Source organism: Apteryx mantelli, chromosome 34 (assembly GCF_036417845.1).
Source record: "Apteryx mantelli isolate bAptMan1 chromosome 34, bAptMan1.hap1, whole genome shotgun sequence".
Lineage (NCBI taxonomy): Eukaryota > Metazoa > Chordata > Aves > Apterygiformes > Apterygidae > Apteryx > Apteryx mantelli.
Genome location: NC_090011.1, coordinates 679,132 through 697,932, shown reverse-complemented (window position 1 = coordinate 697,932; position 18,801 = coordinate 679,132). Strand labels below are relative to the sequence as shown.

The 18,801-nt window shown below is 46.0% G+C and overlaps 3 protein-coding genes across 3 annotated transcripts in view; 2 read left to right on the top strand and 1 right to left on the bottom strand.

Annotated features, from left to right (window-relative positions):
- Positions 1 to 18,801, top strand: part of LOC106482029 (uncharacterized) — a 255,295-nt gene that overhangs the window by 29,350 nt on the left and 207,144 nt on the right. The gene's annotated exons all lie outside the window — the stretch shown is intronic.
- Positions 1,597 to 4,753, bottom strand: LOC106482022 (sulfotransferase 2B1). Its single transcript, XM_013939529.2, has 7 exons — positions 4,682 to 4,753; positions 4,214 to 4,372; positions 3,654 to 3,862; positions 3,141 to 3,267; positions 2,398 to 2,492; positions 2,029 to 2,209; positions 1,597 to 1,768 (listed from the first exon to the last, which is right to left on the bottom strand). The coding sequence occupies exons 2-7, from the start codon at positions 4,347 to 4,349 to the stop codon at positions 1,653 to 1,655; spliced, it is 864 nt and encodes a 287-aa protein (XP_013794983.2). The 5' UTR covers positions 4,350 to 4,372; positions 4,682 to 4,753; the 3' UTR covers positions 1,597 to 1,652.
- Positions 12,966 to 17,848, top strand: LOC106482039 (epididymal sperm-binding protein 1-like). The gene is made up of 5 exons (XM_067314259.1): positions 12,966 to 12,988; positions 14,046 to 14,272; positions 16,026 to 16,190; positions 16,671 to 16,835; positions 17,688 to 17,848. The coding sequence occupies exons 1-5, from the start codon at positions 12,966 to 12,968 to the stop codon at positions 17,846 to 17,848; spliced, it is 741 nt and encodes a 246-aa protein (XP_067170360.1).

Below are 18,801 nucleotides of genomic sequence, written 5' to 3'. Positions count from 1 at the left end.
TGAGTCACCTGCTGCCCATAGTGAACCTCCTCACCTGAGGCAGGACATGGGCCTGAAAGACTCAGGGGATGTGACCAGGAACGTGGGCAGGGAGAAGGTAGTGGGGGTAAGGAGTGGGAAAAACCTGGATACCCTAGTCAGGGGGATCATACACAACACCACAAGAGTGGGGGGGGCAGCTTGATGTCCAAGTCTTGGAAAGGTTACAGTGAAATTGGAGGGGGTGCAGAAAAGAACCAAGAACTGATCTGAATGTTGAGGGAAATCTGCTACAAACTCTGGAGTCTTTCCTCCAACCCTACCAAGAAAGTTCTTTTGCAGTCTTGCACTGTGGAGGCATTTCCCTGCTCCATTGCAAGTGTTGCAGGGCAAGCAGGAGAAGACACCTGCCCAGCCCAACCCCACAGCTCCTCACACAGAAAGCTCCTGCACAGCACTCCAAATTCCACTGGATCTGTCAGCTGCTGCTACACAGTTCTCTGTTTTGAATTTTTTCCCTCCTCCTCCTCCATCCATGTTTTCCTATTTCTCCTCCTGCCTTTCCCATGCCTCTTCCCACCTCTCCTGCACAGGATCATCTTCTCCCCCACTTGTGTCTGTGAAGCCACAGAGGGTTATCCTTGAACCCTGCTCTCCTCTTCTGCAGAATATTTCTGACATACCTCACCCCACACTTCACTAAGGTGCTCTCTCTACATTGAGGCTTCCTTGCTCCATGTCTGTCCCTTCTGACCAAAGCAAGCCCTCCTCCTGCCCCTCTCAGTCCAAGCCAACATGGCTGTAGGTCTCAGCAACCCATCCCTTCCCTGGTTCCTTTACCTTGGCCACAATCCACAGCAGCTCCCTACAGCCAACTCTGCTAATCTGTAAGCAGGACAGCTCCCAGGCATTCACTCAATGCCTATATCCAGCTATCTCCTCTTCTTTCTGCATACCTGTGCTTTCCCACTTTTGGCCATAGGTGCATCCTCCAGGATCCCATCTGTGCTTGTCTTTCTGGCCTGACCAAGCCCTTCCTCTGCTCTTGCTCCCATCCTGGACATGGCCACAGATATGTGCTCCTGGGTCACTCTGTCACTCTCCAACCTCCTTCACCTCTTCTGTCTTTCCCTTCATCAGGAAATCCGAAAGGCTCCTCTGTATTCAAGTAGCCCATCCCATTTTCTGTGTTGCTCTGCTACAGCACATTCGATGAACATCCCCAAGGGAACATTTCAGCTGGTTGCAGCTCCTGAACAGGCTGCACTGGTCAGTGCTGTAGCCAGAGCACTCTGGGGTGGACAGGATATATTCTATCTGTGCGCTCTTGGGGAAGGTGTTACACTCCTGTGTTAGCAAAAGAGGAATGTGTTGGAGGGCAGGAAGATAGGTCCTTCCCAGGGGACCCTTGAGCCTTCCTCAGGGGAAAAAGAGTTGAGGGATGGTAGGAGGGGACAGAGAGAAGCAGAGCCCCACAAGAAAGCCCTCGCAACCTGAACAGAAAGGGTACAGATTAATTGCTCACACACCGGGGTTAAGTGCCATTTGTATCCTTGTGTCCAAGGGAGTGGTACATCTCTCTCTGACCAACACCAGTCAGTGCTCTCAAGTCCAACAGCTGCCAGAGGCTGGTTTATACCCCATGCTTAAGTGGCCTAAGTTAGGTCTGGATCCTAACGTCTATCCCAAGGAAAGGCCATGTTCAGGTTCTGCATCCTGTCCTGGTAGATCCTGTCGAAGGTCTCACTTTGTGCCACTGTGAAATGGTTCTTCCAGTCCTCACAGATGCCTGAGAAAAGAGGGTTTTGGCTCATAGCACATCCCAGCACACAGCCCCTCAAGGCTCAGCTCTTGAGTCTAGTTACCGCCCTAAAGGGCTCTCCAAAATGAGAGACCATCCCCATGAACCTGTCCTCCAGACCCAAACATATGCATCACTGCTCTCTGAATACCCTTGCTGAGGCTGCCCCCATGGAGACACTGCAGCCCCACTGCTACACCTTCCAGGCAGGCTCCCTGAAGCACTACAATGGGACCCCCTGCACTCACCCTTTCTCAGAAACTGCCCCTTTGTCTGGTCCATGATGTCTGAAGGGAGCAGGATGGAGTTGCACATTGGGTTCTCCCGCATGGACGTGAAGGAGGCATTTTGCACTACTGAAGAGATGTCATCCTCATCTAAATCCTGCCCCAGAAACTGACAGAGACGTCGCACACTGCCCTGCAGGTCCTGGGGACACAGATAGAGTCTGTTACTACTGAGGGGCTTGTGACAAGCTGTCACAGGGGGCATGCTGTCTCAGGGGCAGGTAGGCTGGGGGGGATTCAGTCCCCAGTTCATGCTCCGGCACCACGTAGAGCTTATTTGTAGTAGAGCTGCCTCTTGTTTGGAGCCATGGGATCTGCCCAGGTCTCTACCTGCTTTAGCTCTTCATAGGTGATGAAGAAGAAATTCTCCCTGCCCTTCATCTCCATCCAGCCCTGGACATGTTCAAACCAGGAACCATGGGGCACTGATGGGAGACAAAAGGCAGCAGGTTTGGGAGCAGATTGGGGCAGGGTAGGGGGTGTGCAAGGCAGAGGAAGGTTCACACAAGGTTGGGAGCATGGCAGCCATGAGGTGGGCCAGAGAAAAGGTGTATAGGGAGCAGGTGGGGCTCGGAGGGTCGGCCAGGGAAGAGAAGTGGGCTGTGGTTGCAGCTGAGCAATGTAGTCTTCTCCAGCTCCCCTCCTGCTCAAGCTGCCTGGTTCAGCCAAACACTGCTGTGATGATGCCATTTCTTTTCCCTGCAAGCACAGGGGCAGGAACAGGCTCAGAGACCACAGTGAGAAGAGGCTGAGGCTAGAGGTGTGCAGGGCTCACAGGTCAGCTCCTGCCAGAGCTTTGTAGAATTTTCTGACCAAGGCTTCCTGAAGACCTCTGAACTCTGTAAGAGAAGGTGGGGAAATCCACTTTCCATCTGCTTCAGAGCACAACAGAGTTTTGCAGGCCTGCATACCTCTCCAGAACTGCTTTGCTTTGTCTACCTCCTGATCCATCCTCCTCTCCTGGGGAAAACTTGGTTTCATAGCCATCCTCAGTGGGCACTAGCAAAAGACCCTTGAGCTAGAGGCAATGAGAGACCTCCCCATGCCCTGAGTATGCCCTAAACCACACTCACGCTCTCCATTCAGAAAGTCCCTCAGGAACTGCTCAAAGGATGTGGGGTCCTCATAGCTGTTGCACATCTTGGAGAAGTAATAGTAGGAGACGACAACATCTCGAGGATCCCGTAGGGTGTAAATAACCTGGAGTAGAGTGCATACAGGGATTAGACAGTCCCAGTAGGGGAATTCAAATGTCCAGGCACTGGCACTGGGGTGGATCTGTAAATGGAGAGGTCTTCCACACAAGCACCAGCTCTTAGCTAGACTCCATCACCCAGATCTTAGCCAGGGGTCCATGAAAACACAAGGCCTCTAGAGTCAATGGAGATGCCCCAGAGTATCTGAGAGGGGCAAGACGTGACATGGGGGGCTGCACATTTCCATCTGGAGGGCATGTAGGACACTTCCCACCCTCATAGGACAACACCAAGGTCCTTACCCAATGTCCTATCACTCCAAGTCTTCCCAGCTCCTGGGTCCTCCCAGGTCCCTTCCCCCTTCAAGCTCTCCATGGATGCCCATCCCACCTTGGCCCTGGAGCAGGAGAAGGACTTGGGGAAGATGTGCCTGGGGAGGTGACAGGTCAGCAGGCGAGGCGAGGGGTAGCTGAGGGCTGACTCCAGACCCAGCTGGGTTGAGAACCAGGGCACACGGTCAGAATTGAGGATGGTTCGGCTCCAGCCAGGATGGCCATGGCTGCGGATAAGGCTCAGGATCTCAGTCATCCACACAGTGCCTGCCAGGGAAAGCAGAGGTGCATCTCTGCCCCAGGGGGCAGAGATGGGCAGACCTCACAACACCAGAGCTGCTTTGTCAGCAGCATCTTCACCACCAAGTCTGTGCCCTCCCAAGAGATGGTGCTCCCCTGCCCATGTACAACCACTGCAGTAAAAGACGCCCCATACCACCCAGAAGGTTGCTGTTACCTGCCATAGGAAGAGATTCACCCTCACCCGGAGATGCTTCCAAATCCCTCCCCCTTCCCTGCCCTGGACCTCCCCCCCAAACCCTACTGAGCACATCTCTCCCAGCCTAGCCTACACCACCCTTTCCTCCCTTGCCCTGCTTTGCTGTCTTCCCCTCGTACCAGACTTGGGGTAGGTGACATTGAAGATGTCATCGTCCCGCACCAAGAACTCATTGTGCGCAAAATTCAGGCTGTGCTCAGAGTTGTAGGCAGGGGGGAATTTAATGCCTTTGTACATCACATACTGAACAGGCATGGTGCCTGGATCTGTGGGGGCCACTGTGGGGAAAGAGGAAGACAGGGTAAGGGTGCTGACCCCAGGCGAGGAAATTTCCTCCCCTGTAGTAGATACCAAACAGGTGCCAAGCCACCCCCTATTCAAAACAGCAGGCTGAGATCAAAGGAGCTGTGTATTATGTGATAATCCACCCAGACATTCTCTGATCCTTCCCCATGGGGACGCTATGCAAACAGCAGGTTGTCTGTATGGGGGGGGTCTGCTGGCCCAGTACATTTAAAGAGGTTTAGGGCCAGATCCCTGCTAACAGACTGACTTCTCTTCCTCCCCTTGCTGCCCCATGTATTTACCTGTCCTCACAGCTCAGAGGAGTGTGAAGCAGACATCATAGTGGGATCTCTGGCCAGCCATGGGGAGACAGGAGGCAACTGCAAACCAAAACTTCCCTATCTGGTACCCAAAATCCAGCCTTGCTCTGCTCCCGAAGCTAAAGGTCTGCAGAGCTGCCAGGAGCTGGAGGAGGAAGAAGAGGAGGGAAAAGGTTTCTGCTGTTGTGCCACCATCCTGGAGCAATGATTAACAAAAAACAAAGTCCAGCAGCCATCCCTTTCCTATGGAGGGGAGGGCATGGACTGGTTTATGGAGAGCACACCAATGCATAGCTCTGTGCAAGTCCTTTCGGGAGGATTTGCCCTTAACTTCACCCCCACTGCAAGAACTCCATTTTTCTCCCATGTTCCCTTGGTTTCCCAGACGAGTGTCTCCCTTTTCCTCCAAATATACTATTAAACCTCCATCAAAGGCCCCCTGCAGTGCCTCTATTTCTTCACATATCCCTTTAACACCACGAATTCTTGCATCTCATCTGAAAACCCCATAACCACTCCAGCCTGCCTACTGCCATGAGCCTTTGTGGGATGTGCTGAAGAACTTTTCTCCTTTGTCAAACTGTACTGAGACTGGGTCATAAAAATGATGCATTCTCTAAAAGGAAGGGAACACAACTGAGTGCAATCAGAGGAAATGATAAATTCAGTGAATCTGCTTGGGTCATTAAAAAAGTCTCCCAGGAAAAGAAGAAATGCTGCTACAGCAATAAAGGATGGAGCAGTTCTTCTGTTTTTTTCATGAAAAATCTTTGTGTCTACATTATAGGAGGAATAGGGGAAGTTCTTCCTCCACTGGGGCAATTATGTGGACTGCTCTGGACCCAAGGACAGTGGAGTTTAATGCCATTAATTAGAAACAAACAAAACACAATTAATACTACCGTATAATCATATGTGAAATTAAAGGTATTTTCTAAATGTTCCACAAGAAATGTATGCAGCAAGAGGTCAGTTTTATTCCAAAAAGACAGTTATTTTGAAAACCTTTTGTAATAGAATGTGCTATCAAAAGTAGACTGAAAAATAAATAAAGCACACAGTGTATATGAAGAGTGTTTGAGAAGTAGCAAATATTGGCTTTGATGGCATGGAACAGCTTTTTTTTTTTTAAAGAAATAGCTAAAACAGTGATTTCCCTTTAGATCATGTTTTGTTTTCAAAGCAAACATGAGAGAAAATATGATTAAGAAATGTTTAAACACTTCAAAGTGGAATGTTATCTGACCACAGGTATTCCATTAACAGTGTGAGAAATGAAATTAACCCTTGAGACTATCTATCGTGTTTGTTGTTTCAACTTAAAAATAATGTTTAGCAAAAACCTTTGAAAAGAATAATGTGCTCATAATTTTTTACAAGTGAAAAATTGCACTATTTCATGAAGCAAAATGAGTAACTGTCCCTTTTCATGTTCCTCTTTCTGTTTTTTTAACACCTCCTCTCATAACCATCTTTTACTGAAAAGAAATTTAAAGAGCTACTTTTGCTGTATGCATGATGGTAATTACAACTAAAGGTAGAGAGGACAATGTAGCTTTACAACAGCTTTGCGATTGCAGTGGAATATAATTCCTTCTGACTGTGCAGTTTTGCCAATGAGCCACAAACAGCCCTGATCCACAGAGGAAAAGGGAAAAAAAGCATGCCAATACCACAATAATTCAAAAACAGACATTTAGTAAGAGTAGAAATTTTTTTTCAAGTTTTTTTTAAGAGCAGAGTGAGGTTTTGAAGAGTAGAATGAGAGCTCCCACTAAAGCTTGACAAAGCCCAAAACAGGAAAGGAGACAGACAGAAAATATTCCCCATACCCAGGCCTTTGTACAAAACTAAGAGGTAAAGGAAAAGTCTCCAAAGTATTATCAAAATTTAACTTTTCCTTGCAGTCCAGGTAGGTATCTAAATTTCTCAGACAGACCTAAAAGAAATCTATCTAGTGTTTCATATGCAACAGGTGACAGATGGTGCAGCTTAAAATGTACAGTATACATAGTCAATTGATAGTTTTCTACCTCCAAAAGGTAAGTATATTACCCTAAATAGTTACAAAAAGTTAGGTAAGGAATACATTTTTAAACACATTGACACATCTGTATTGCTAGTTAAAAAGCAAGGCAGCAATCTGCTTTTAAATAAAAATATATATATAATTTTATTAAAATGCATGAAAACATTACAAATAATATTTGGTTAGTTAAAAGACAGAGAAAACTGAAAAAGCATATATTAAGTTTTAGATATTTTTAAATTTCCTTATAGAAAAAAGCACTATCCAGCTCTAATGAAAAAGAAGAGAGAAGGATTTTAAATTGCAGCCAGGGCATTTAAGGTATTTTTCTATTATTATAAAGATTGTCAAATATTTATAATAATAATATGCAATTATCATTATTATGCAATTGTTATTATTATATGCAAATAATTCCAAACTACATTTGTGAAGCAATTTAACAATATTTGAAAGTTAAAAATGAATTAATGTATGCTAGACTTTTTAAACATAATGCAGAGGTGTGAATATCTTCATTTTTCCAGCACTAAGATTTCAGAAAGAACCTCCAAACTGACCCAGTGAAGCCTGAATTCAAAGCAAAAAGCAGTATTAGAGAAGTGAAGTCTCATTAAAGAAAATACATACGTGCTAAAATGGAAAAGACATCAAACATCACACTATCAAGGAACTTGTGTAATTTGTCCTGTTGCTACAGTTCACAAAAAGGAATTTCCAGTTGGGTAGAAATTCAAAAAACGAAATCAAAAAGCAACAAAAACATCAATACCTGTTTTGGAAGTGAAAGTAAAGGAGGAGTTTTTTCACAGGTCTCACCTAAAGGTTACATATTACCTCCTTTGGGTAAGGAGTGAATGGTTAATCAAAATAAGAGATACCAAAGGGTGATTTTTTTCAGCATAAATCATGTTCCTGGATCACCTCTGGAGGCACTCAACTTTTTCCTGTTATAGATGATGGAGAGAAAGAATACATTCAAATGAGATTATCAGGCTTGTCAGATGCCTGTTCTTTTGCGAGGTGATTCCCTGTCTCTTCCCACTGAACATAAAGGGAATCTAGCAGCTAACTCCTATGCTGGCACATAACTTCTAGGTGCTTATAAGCACTGCATGTGCTTTGAGGTGCAACCCTACAGGCTGGCTAGCATGATGCTCCCCTGTTGGAATGAGCCCCAAGGAAGCCCATGTCATCACACCCTGACCTTCGGCAATTGCCCCAAACCAAATCATTCACGGGGTCCTAAGCAGACAGCGAATTACATTGCCTGGGTACAAAGGTATTGTTAGAGATGGTCCAAGCAAACTGGGGAGACAAGGCGAAGTTGATGAGTTGGGTTGAAAGTGTAGGATAGGGCACCTCAAGAAGCCTGCTTCCTCCTTCACCTCTTCTGACTGTGGTTATTTGCAAACTTGTTTTGTTTTCTTTTGAAATATGGAGTGGATTTTCAAACCACTCCTGCTTATGCATTCCTTTTATTCCCTGTTTGGTGCAGTTCCAAGTGGCTTTGTATCTTCTTGTTTACTTTGCTTCTTGGTAAATTAATGTAAACAACTGGATTATCCACAGGTTCCTTGGGTCACTTGCAGCCCTTTTAAACAATTAGGGTCACATTTCCACATCCTGTCCTTGTGTCAAGAAAACTGGTTTAAGAGGCTTGCTACACAATGCAGGTAATTTTGTATTTAAACTCCTTGAAAAGGTTTGCATAAGTGTTGATGCTGAGTATCTATTTTATTGGTTTATCCTAAGTCCTCTTGTATTTACTCTGGCATACAGCAGCTGCCTGGACTTGTTTTGCTGTGGAAAGGTTCAGCGGCAGGAACATCTCATGGGCTTCCCCATAATGAATGCCAAAGGACCAGTTTGGGTAGCAGTGTCATGATCAACAGAATGACTTCAGGAATTGCAAATAGCATGTGACAGGGAAAATACTTCCAAGTGACATGAGCTGACTGCTTCTTAAAAAACAGATGCGGGGATTATTTCACCTGCAGAGCTTGGAGAAGACACTGCCTGGAGAACACTCCAAAGAAGCTGTCCTAAAACATGCCTTTTGCATCTACTTTCAGCTACTTCCCTTATATATGTATTTCAAGTATAAGTTCTTAAAACTGTTGGCTGCTGTATTGCATTGTGAAATTCGTATTGGCTGCACAAATTGCATCTTCACGAGGACATCATCATTACATGGTGGTATTATAACTACAAATTTACAAATGCCCTGTCAAATCTGCCCCTCTTGCTCACAAGATGGACAAGACAAGCTTGAGGGGCCTGCAGGTAAGAGTGAGATGGGTTTGACTCAAAAGTCAATCCCAGTTTCTGTCGACAAATAAGAAACATTCAGGCATCATGCCAGTTCCCAGCCTCAGCCAAGAAAGTACCAGGTTTAATTTCCATTTCTGCCAAATACTTTTTCCATATGACTGCAGACAGTCACTTTGTGTCTCTATGTCTCGGATGAGTCTTCAAGAAATAGAGAGAGAATCACCTAGCGCTCTCCAGCTGTGGTGTTTTGCCCTTATCCATCCAATGATGGCAGAGGAATTTGCACAGCTGTTACAGAGGATGAGTCACTTGCTGTCCTTGCTGACGGAAAACCATCTTCAAAACCTTGTGGTGGAGCTGAGACATTTTCCGACACTTCAGGGCCCAGGGAGTCACAGGCACTGTGATGAGTCTGCTTTTCAGCAACATAGGCCTGGGGGTTTGTATGCAGAAATCTTGGTTTGCTATGTCCTTTACAAAACAGCACAGAGACACCCAAGTCTCATATTTGGGGTTGCAAAGAGGACAAGGAAGCAACGGTGGTGTTACAGGGCTGGTAATGCAGCCATCTCCTTATCTCCCTTGATTGCTTTTCTTGCGACTGAAGTTAAAACTTCTGCACCTGCAGTGCCTACATCATTATGGTTCCCATATCCTCCCCTAGCACTACCCTATGCACCTCCAATCCTGCATTGTCCCAAATTCCACATCCGCCAAAAACAGTTTCCATAACCCCTGATCCTCCTCATACTGCATCTGTCTGCAACAGTAACCCAAGGTCCCTGTCTCTGAACTCTCTCCACTCCTCTCTACTTCCCTCTGCCCCAGCTTCCCCCATTTCTCAGTTAAGTTGAGTATGAAAATATTTTGGAATCCTTGCTGATTCACTCTAGCTGAGCTATGGTCCCCTCTGCCTCTCCTTTTGATTCCCTGGTCCTAATCTTCTCCAAAGCTGTTGGGCAAGGAAATTAATCAAAATCACTCCTAGCTTAGGGGCAGGGAAAAGAAAATTTGTCCCTCCCCTGGGCTTCCTACTTCGCTGCCAGTGAATAAATATGGCTGCAGACAGATGCCAAAGGGTACCTTCAGGGTGGCAGCTGCAGCAGAAAGCAGTTCCAAAGGACATACGGAATATGCTGCTGAGGTTTATTTTCCTTCTCTGGGGAGCACTTGCTCTGCCCCTGTGCTTGGCTGACACAGGTAATTCCTTAACATCGCCCCTTTTCAGGCTGCGCATCTGCACTAGGGTACCTGGACTAGGAAGGATGCACTTAGGCAGATCTGGGTGCAGAAGACATTTTGGTGGTATTTCTTTCTTTCTCTGCAAGAAGAGTTTGGTTGCAGGTGGTGATCAGTACAAGCAGAGCAAGGAGGACCATCCACAAGATACCTGTGAGGTCTCTCGGGTGGATTCTGCTAGGAGCAAGATGAAGAGTCAGTCATGGTAAGAGAAAGTCAGGAGAGGGGGAAGACCAAAGCTGTTGTATTTTTATGTATCTTAATGAGGTATTTTTTCTTTTTAAAAGAGAGACATATTTTGGAAAAAAATAAATTTAACATAGTTGAACCTCATTATAACTGATGAAAAACAATCTAAACTGGTGTATTGACCAAGTCTCTCCCCATATGAAAGAGTTAAGAGGCATTGCTTCTTATCTACACAAGCTGAAAACTCTTTAAATTCTGAGTTCCTCGCAGTTTGTCACCATTTTCTGTGTCAAGCTGTGTCCCACAGAAGGATCTACTTTGCTACCTTCATGATCTGCAGAAGAGCTTTTTCCTTCAGTGTAGCTGGTGCACTCTTCCTTCACCCTAAGTTATTTCTTACTAGGGGTCTGGTACTTCATCTGTCCCTGTTTCATTCCAAGGTGGTGATCCCATTCCCTGTGTCTTCCCCTTCATCTATGAGGAGAGAATCTACTCCTTCTGCACCAAGGATGGGAGCAGCAAAGGAACTCCCTGGTGTGCCACGACCAGCAATTACAACCTGGATGGTAAATGGAAGTATTGTACCTTGCAAGGTGAGTGCCAGGCCCTGCCCCATGGGTACCTCTCCTGGCTTTTCAGAGCTGCCATGGCGGGGATAGAAGGCCATGCCTTGCAAACAACCTCATGCAGCAAAGAAACCACCCTTTGGCAAGTGTTGGCCAGTTTAGGGAGGTTTATAGTCAGGATTTTTCTCACTCAGCTTTAGACATCTACATCTGTTTTAGTATCTTCCTTTATAATCAGTGGGAAAAGCAGGTGCTTCCAGGGAATGACTGATCTCTTATAAATGCAGGTATCTGTAGTCATACAGACCATGGCTACTTTGTCCAAGTGCCTGTCCCTCTGGGTTATGATACATGGGCCCAGAGTAGGGGTGTGTGGGAATGGGCTGCCCCCACTTTTATTGCGCTTAACTCCTCTTCTCTGCCTGGATCTTACCTCTTCTTAATAACCATCTGAATGCTTGGGTCTGCCTAGGATTATGCAATGAGGCTAGAGTGAGGTTGGAGTCCCACCTTAGGATGTGATTTGGGAAGTGTCTGCCTCTCAAGTCAGCTGAATATCCAGATCTCAACTTTTCAGGCAGATGAACTCACCCTAGCTCTTTAGCCCTTGAGAAATTCAGTTTAGTCACATTCCACTTTCTCTCTCTCTTACTTGCTCACAATTCATCACTTTATTTCCAGTACAGCTTGTAAAAGGACCTTGGTCCTGAAGGCTATAAATAGTCACACTGTTACCAGGAGCCTTGCAGTATGTTCATTTGGGATCCCACTCATACTTGTTGCTCGGGGAGCACCAGAACTCCCAATCAGTTGTGCAGGAGGTATAGGTCAGATCTTAATAGATGAATAAGAAGATGCAGGGGCCTGTTGGGTTTGAACTTAGCACTAGGAACAAGACACATAATGCATCAGCCAAATGCTTGTCCCTGGGAACTGTGCAGGGATCCCATGAAAAGTCTTGCTTTGACCAACACCTTCACCTTCTCCAAACTTCCATCTTCCTTTGTCTAATTCAGGCTTGGCCTTCTCAGGCAAGGAGTGGCTCTGGCCATCTATACATACATGGTGGAACAGTCAGTTAGCTCACATGCGTCACTAAGGTCTCAGTAAGGCAGATAATGAAATGTCCTTGTGCTGGATGTGGGGTTTGTTTGGGGCCATTGGCTTGAGAGCAGAAGTGAAAGGAACCAGCAGAGGCACCCCAAATTCACCCCAGGCTGCACACACCCTGCTTGGCCTCCAGGCGTGGAAGATTTACAAGTCTGGTCTAAGCAAGTCACCTTGTTCCTGTACCATCCATGGGAAGCAGAAAGCTTCACAGAACAATTCTTGGAGACCTCCTTTAGCATGAGATGAGGTTCAGGTCTTTCTTCAGAGGTGCTCGAGCCAGTCTAGAGGGCTTTAGACATCCAAATTACTGGAAATGTATTTGAGGCTGCATCTATGTATTTAGGGCAGCATACCCACAGCTCTTTTACCTTCTCTTGAAGGTGCCAGCTCTCCAGGGAGAGTGTTCTCCAGAAAAAATTCTGTGCGACTCCAAGCACTGTCCTTACTGTGTCCTCTTCTCTCCCCGCAGAGCATGGGGGCAGCTCGGGTGGCCAGCCCTGCTTTTTCCCTTTTATATACAAGAACCGGACATTTTACACTTGCACTAATGAGGACATGGAGGATGGGCAACTCTGGTGTGCCACCACAGACAGCTATGATCGTGACCGACGCTGGAGCTACTGTGCTGACATCAGTGAGTGCAATGTCCTTTGCACAACTTCCCTGTCCTGACCATTGCTGAATATCTGTAGCACTGACATTTTTCTATCTGGCTCCTAGTGCTGAGCTCAAACCCAACAGGACCCTGCATCTTTCCATTCACCTACAAGGGTCAGACCTACACCTCCTGCACAACTGATGGCGTGTTCAAAGGGCTTCCGTGGTGCTCTTTGAGCAGCAATTATGAGCAGGATCCGAAATGGACATACTGCCAGGCTTCTGGTAAGGATGTGTGGAGTTACAGAGCTCAGCAAATCACAGCTATATTTGCCACAGAGGCAGGACAGAGCAACACCAGAGTTCACAGTAGAGCTGAGACAGTTAAAGTGCCACAAATGGGACAGCACAGCTCCTTCACTCCGGTTCATCACTGGGGCATTGTGAAGGGAAAATTCACCCAGGGATCTGGCAAGATCAGGACCAGTAGCTAAGGCAAGGTTTTCACTGGTAATCTCCAGACAGACTGTGGGGATATGTAGGACTTAGGGGGCAGTAAGAGGACATCCAGCAGAGGAAACCTTTACCAGGCCATTTGCCTCTCAGGATGGTCACGGGGCTGTTCTTGAAATGAGAAAAGGAAACCTTCCTCCCCAAAATCTTTTACTGTTTCCCACCCTGGCCTCTCCCCCACCACTGCTCTTTAAAGATGGAGGCAGGCAAAGGAGGCAATAAAGCAAGCAGGGGCATCTCTGGACACTCAGGTGTTCTAAACTCATTCCACTGGACTACCAGCCCTCCTCATCTCCAGCAGCAGTGCCTAAGACAACAGAGAAAAGTAGGTGTAAGATGCAAATTTTGTACTGAAGGGAAGGAAAAAGGAAGCAAAGAAGGGAACAGAACTGGCTTTACACATCTTAAAAATCTTGAACATGCATGAAGGGATAGGAGAAAATATTCAAAAGCAGTTTCATGATTTCCCCAATTGTTATCTTGATTAGCTGCGCAGGGAGGTGCTGTTTAATATCTCAAAACTGGAAGGAAAAATGTTTAACATTAATTTTCAGAATCTGCCCCCTTTTCCAAGACTATTCTCAGCCCCATGTGATGGGGCTGACAAATTTAGAAAGTTCTAATGAAAATAGGAAAAATGCAGTCCCTCAGTTCCAGGCTTGGTGCCTAGCTGCCTGAGCATGGAGGATGCTGAGTGTTCAAATGGACATTGGGGACTGGACACTGCCCATAGGCAGCGGGGATTAATAGGAGGTGTTAAAAAGGGCAAAAGCAAAACTCACAGCCCCAACTGGGAATGGTCAGAAACATTCCCTGAGACAAACTGAAGGGCAAAGCCCATTCTCCTGTTTCCACTCAATCAAACCTTCTCTTCCATCTCAACCTTCCCCCAACTAGTGTCTGGTACGAACAGTGGGAACCTCCCTTGTGCGTTCCCATTCAAATACAAAGACAAGCTATACCATGGCTGCACAGACACTGACTCGCAAGATGGGAAGTACTGGTGCTCCTCCACCAGCAACTACAACAACCAGTGGCACTACTGTTCCACGACAGGTAAGGGATGTGAGAAAAGAGCATCCTCGGGGTGCTCTTGGCCTCTGTCATGAGATGCAAGGAGGGCAGAAGGGTGCAGGGTTCTGGTCATTTGGGGAGGGAGTGGGTGGGCTTTGCTATGAGCACTAGAGGGAATTGACTCCACCCAGGTCATTTCTGGTGTTTGAAGAATGACTCAGTACTTACAGACAAACGATGGTAAAGTGAGCACCAGGATACTCTGGCATGGAAATAGGTCTGAGACTACACAGCTAGAGAAGATCCTGTTCTCCAGGGATGCTTTTATTCCTTGTCTTGGTTGTGGAGGTCCTTATGGGAACTATGTGCTCAGCTCTGATACTGGCAAGCCAGAAAGATCCTAGAAACAGCCATGAAAAGGAATCCGGGTTTGGCCTTGCCTTTTAGCAAGCAGTTTTGGTCCTTTCAGCTTATCTACAACAATGGCAGTTTATCCCTGTCTTTGTACAGTTGGATTAGAGGAAAGTGCTCTAACTCAGCAGACAATAAAATAAGATGAAAAGGGGAGAAACTGAATAACTCTGTGCTGGAAACAACTGCTCATTGGCACTAAGGGTTGGATTTATCTCACATAATTTCAGGTTAGACATCTAGACTGTTCTCATAGATAGCAGAGGAAAGCAGGCATCTCTGGGTGGGAAGCACCTCACCTGGGTTAAACATCGACTTTCAAATGAGAGGAATTTCTCTCCAAAGGCTTTTTAGGGCTGTCTTCATTGTAGACCTCTAAAGCCAAGTGATTTAAATCCCACCATATGAGTATTTATTCACATTAGCCCATTCCATCTGACATACCAGGAATTCACTGTGGGAACTGCAGCATTTCATTATGTCTCTGCTATTCTCATCACAGCCTGTCTTGCCTCAGAATGTCCCGATAACAACCAGTAATGTATCCAACATATGAGGTGAGCCTGGCAACATCACAGAGGCTTTTAAAGGTGGGCACAGTGCAGGGTTGGCAGGTGAGTTCAGGATCCAGCCCATGCCTGGGAAGCTATGTAGGAGTCTGAATCGTGCTTCTTGGGAGAGTACAGAAGGACATAGGACTGAACCTAAAGCCTTGTATGGAAGGAGGCTACAAGAGAATTGAATTCGATTTAGATGGGCTAATATGTATTCTTTTAACAATTTCTGCTGAAAGATTTGGCCTGTTTAATGACATCCCCAGAGGTATTCTCTTCCAAGTACTTTCCCAGTTCCTCGCAAAATCCATGAATATTTATTTCGTCTAGAACATCCTTTGTCAAGGAGCTCCACAGATATATTGCATGATGTACAGAGAAACACCTCTTTGATATTTTCAGCCTTGTTGCTCCAAGTTTCCTTCACTGGTCACTGGTTTTCATTCTAGAAGAGACAGTAAATAGTCAGTCTCACTTCATTTGCTACATACCTATCCTGATTTTGCATGCCACACCACTCGTGTCTTCTCAAAGCCAAGGGACATCTCCAAATATCGTTTGTCATTTCCCATGACAATTCTAAGATAATAAGATAAAATACATGCATTCCTTCTGTCTGGTTAATTATCACCCATTTTTATTGCTGAGGTCATCCACTGAAAAGACTTGAGGTGGCCAAGACTTTTGACCTGAATTTAGAGAAATGATGCAAAAAAACAGAACTGTGAAAACTTACTACTCAAGAAAATATGAAGCAAAAAGATTTTTTTTTTCAGTACTTCTATTCATTCTCAAGCTTACACTCTTCTTCCTCTTCTTTCTATTTCTAGAGTACGGAGGAAATTCCAATGGTGAAAACTGTGTTTTTCCTTTCATCTACAAGAAAAAGCTATTTTATAGCTGCATCAAAACAAACGACAGCACTGGGAATCTGTGGTGTGCTACAACAGGCGATTATGATCAAGATAAACTGTGGAGCTATTGCCCTGAAACCTGTAAATATCTCCCTTCCTCTGCTCTCCTCCCAGTAAGAAACAGACTAAAAATATAAGTGTCAAGTAACAGCTGGTGTACATCAGTCAGAATTCAGTAGGAAAAAAGGAGTGATGCAGGTGAGGGAAAGACAGTAACCCTATGAAAAAGAAAATGATTAGAAGTTATGTGAAGGATAAAAGTTGTGCTTCACTCCCACTCTGCAAGAATCTGCACATAGATAGGGAAGCTTTAGATCATTAAATGTTGGAGCTAAACAGAGTCATACTGGGGCTGGAGGGGTAACCTGTTTTTTCTTTTTAAATAATGGGCATTAACCCCTGGAACAGCTTGGGTTGTTACACTGGATCTATGCAGTTAAAGATCTGGTGTTTTTCTGAGCAGTTTGTACACACAGGGGACTAGGCAGGAGATTTGGGGGAAGGTCCCTAATTTACGTTCATCTGTGAATTACCCTGGTCAATTCTGGTACTGTTTTGCAGATGTATCCTGGAATAACACAGAGTCAAAATGTGTGTTCCCATTTATTTACATGGAGAAGTTGCACCATTCCTGCATCCAGAGTGAGAGGCTGCCTGGAAAATTCTGGTGTGCTACAACGAGCAACTATGACCAGCACAAAACATGGACTTTATGCTCCTACACAGGTAGGGTTACAGTCCCTCCCTAACCATCTCTGGGACATCAGAGAATGGGACCTATCATAGGTTCACTATCCTAACTCCAGGTGGGTAAAATGCCCAAAACTCAGGTCTTGGGTTAGATCTGGCGGCGTGGAGTCCATCCTTCAGTGGGCCCCCCTATTCCACAGCTGCAGACCCATGTTTGAGAAACTTGGATGTAATCAAGGAAAAAGAAAGGAAAGGAAGAAAAAATCCTAAGCACATGTGATCCTGGAAGGCAGCCCAAAGGGAAATAGGCCTTATGCCTGAATCTTCAGAGAACCTGCATGAATGTTATTGAAACATCCATCCCCAAGTTCACAGGAGACTTAGAGAGATGAAAACTGAAAATTAAGGATGAGGTTGCAGAGCAAACTGACCCAGGCTAAAATTAAACTGGATGACCAGATTGCAACTTGACTAGTTGCTGCAACACAAGTAACTTCCATCTGATAAAGAATATAATTCTAGAGGCAAAGGTCTGATCTTTTATTTCCTGGGTCAAAATCTCCTCCTTGGTCCATGGTATGGAGATACTTGAGCCAGAGAGAAGGATGCCTCTCTAATCTTCCTCTAAGTCTCTTTCAATTGGGAAAGATGGATGTGAATTCGTGCTTCATTAGCAGCTCCTCCTTGTGGGCACGCTGTGAGCATGGGCTGAGGTCCCTTTCCCAGGGTCACCAGAGCAAGCCAGTAGGGCAAACAGGGTGACTAAGGCTAGGTGTTCACCCTAGCCTCCTGCAACAGAAACGTCCAGCACAGAGAGGCTCCAGGCCAAGCAGAGCTCAGAGCACAATGTGGGCAGGATCTCAGTGCATGTGCCTTTCTCTCCCACAGCTCCAAGCCATTCCTCTGAGAAACCATGTGTTTTCCCTTTCACCTACGAGGGCCAGCAATTCAGTGAATGCACCAGCCTGAATGAGAGTAATGGGAAGCTCTGGTGTTCCACTACTGACAACTACAACAGGGACCGCAAGTGGAGTTTCTGTCCTGTCTGATGCAGGGGAAGGAAAAAAAGAGGAATGGGCAGGGCCCAGCTATGTGGCACTGCCTGTAATGCCTTAGAATCCATTCTGTCAGCTACTGCTTAGCTTCACGCAATCCATTTAATCTGAGTTGCTTTGATTGTGTGTACAGCACTATGCATTTTACCGGGCTTACAATAGCAGCTAAATCTTAGAGTCCATTCTGTCACTGGAGTCATCTTCATCACACATGTACAGTCTCTGAAGGAAAGGGAAACAGCAGCAGGTGGAAAATGCCGCATGTGTTTCCCAGAATAGGCCAGGATCCCAGTGGGAAGCTTTTGTTCTCTTTCTCTTGGTGCCAAGTGCAGCAGTCAGCGCATCATTCCCTGCAGTATTGCTCCCTGTACAGGCCCTCACTTATTCTCATAGTGCTGCAGACACACAGGCCCTGCTGTGCCCCCTGTGCTCTTGGTATCCAGGTTTTTAATCCTTATGCTTCCCAGTTCAAAGTGGCAGAGCTGGGAAGGGGAAGGCACCCCAGAAATGGTAGAGCAAGGAAATGAAGTGATATTGGTAATTTGGAGCACTTCCAAGGCTGTCCTGCTGCCTTCACCTCTATTCTGATGGGGACCTGTTGGAGAGAGTCCAGAGGAAGGCAATGCAAATGATATAACCTAGGAGCGAAGGTTAATTTAATTGAAAGGAGAATGAGAGGACACTGGGAGTGGGATCCACTCTGGCTAAAGGGTACCATACAGAGTGCAGAAATGTGAACAATTTACCCATGTCTGTCTCCCTTAGCTGTGACAGATGCACCCCACGGCTTCTGCCTCTTCCACCCTCAGGGACTGCCCCATTCTTGCTTTTCTGTAAGAAGGATGGGGACCAATGCAGCATCCAGTCTGGTCCCAGAAATAGCTCCTGGCTTGCCCTGAACCATGAGCTGAGCAGGATTAGAGTTGCTGGGTGCAAAGCAGAGTCTT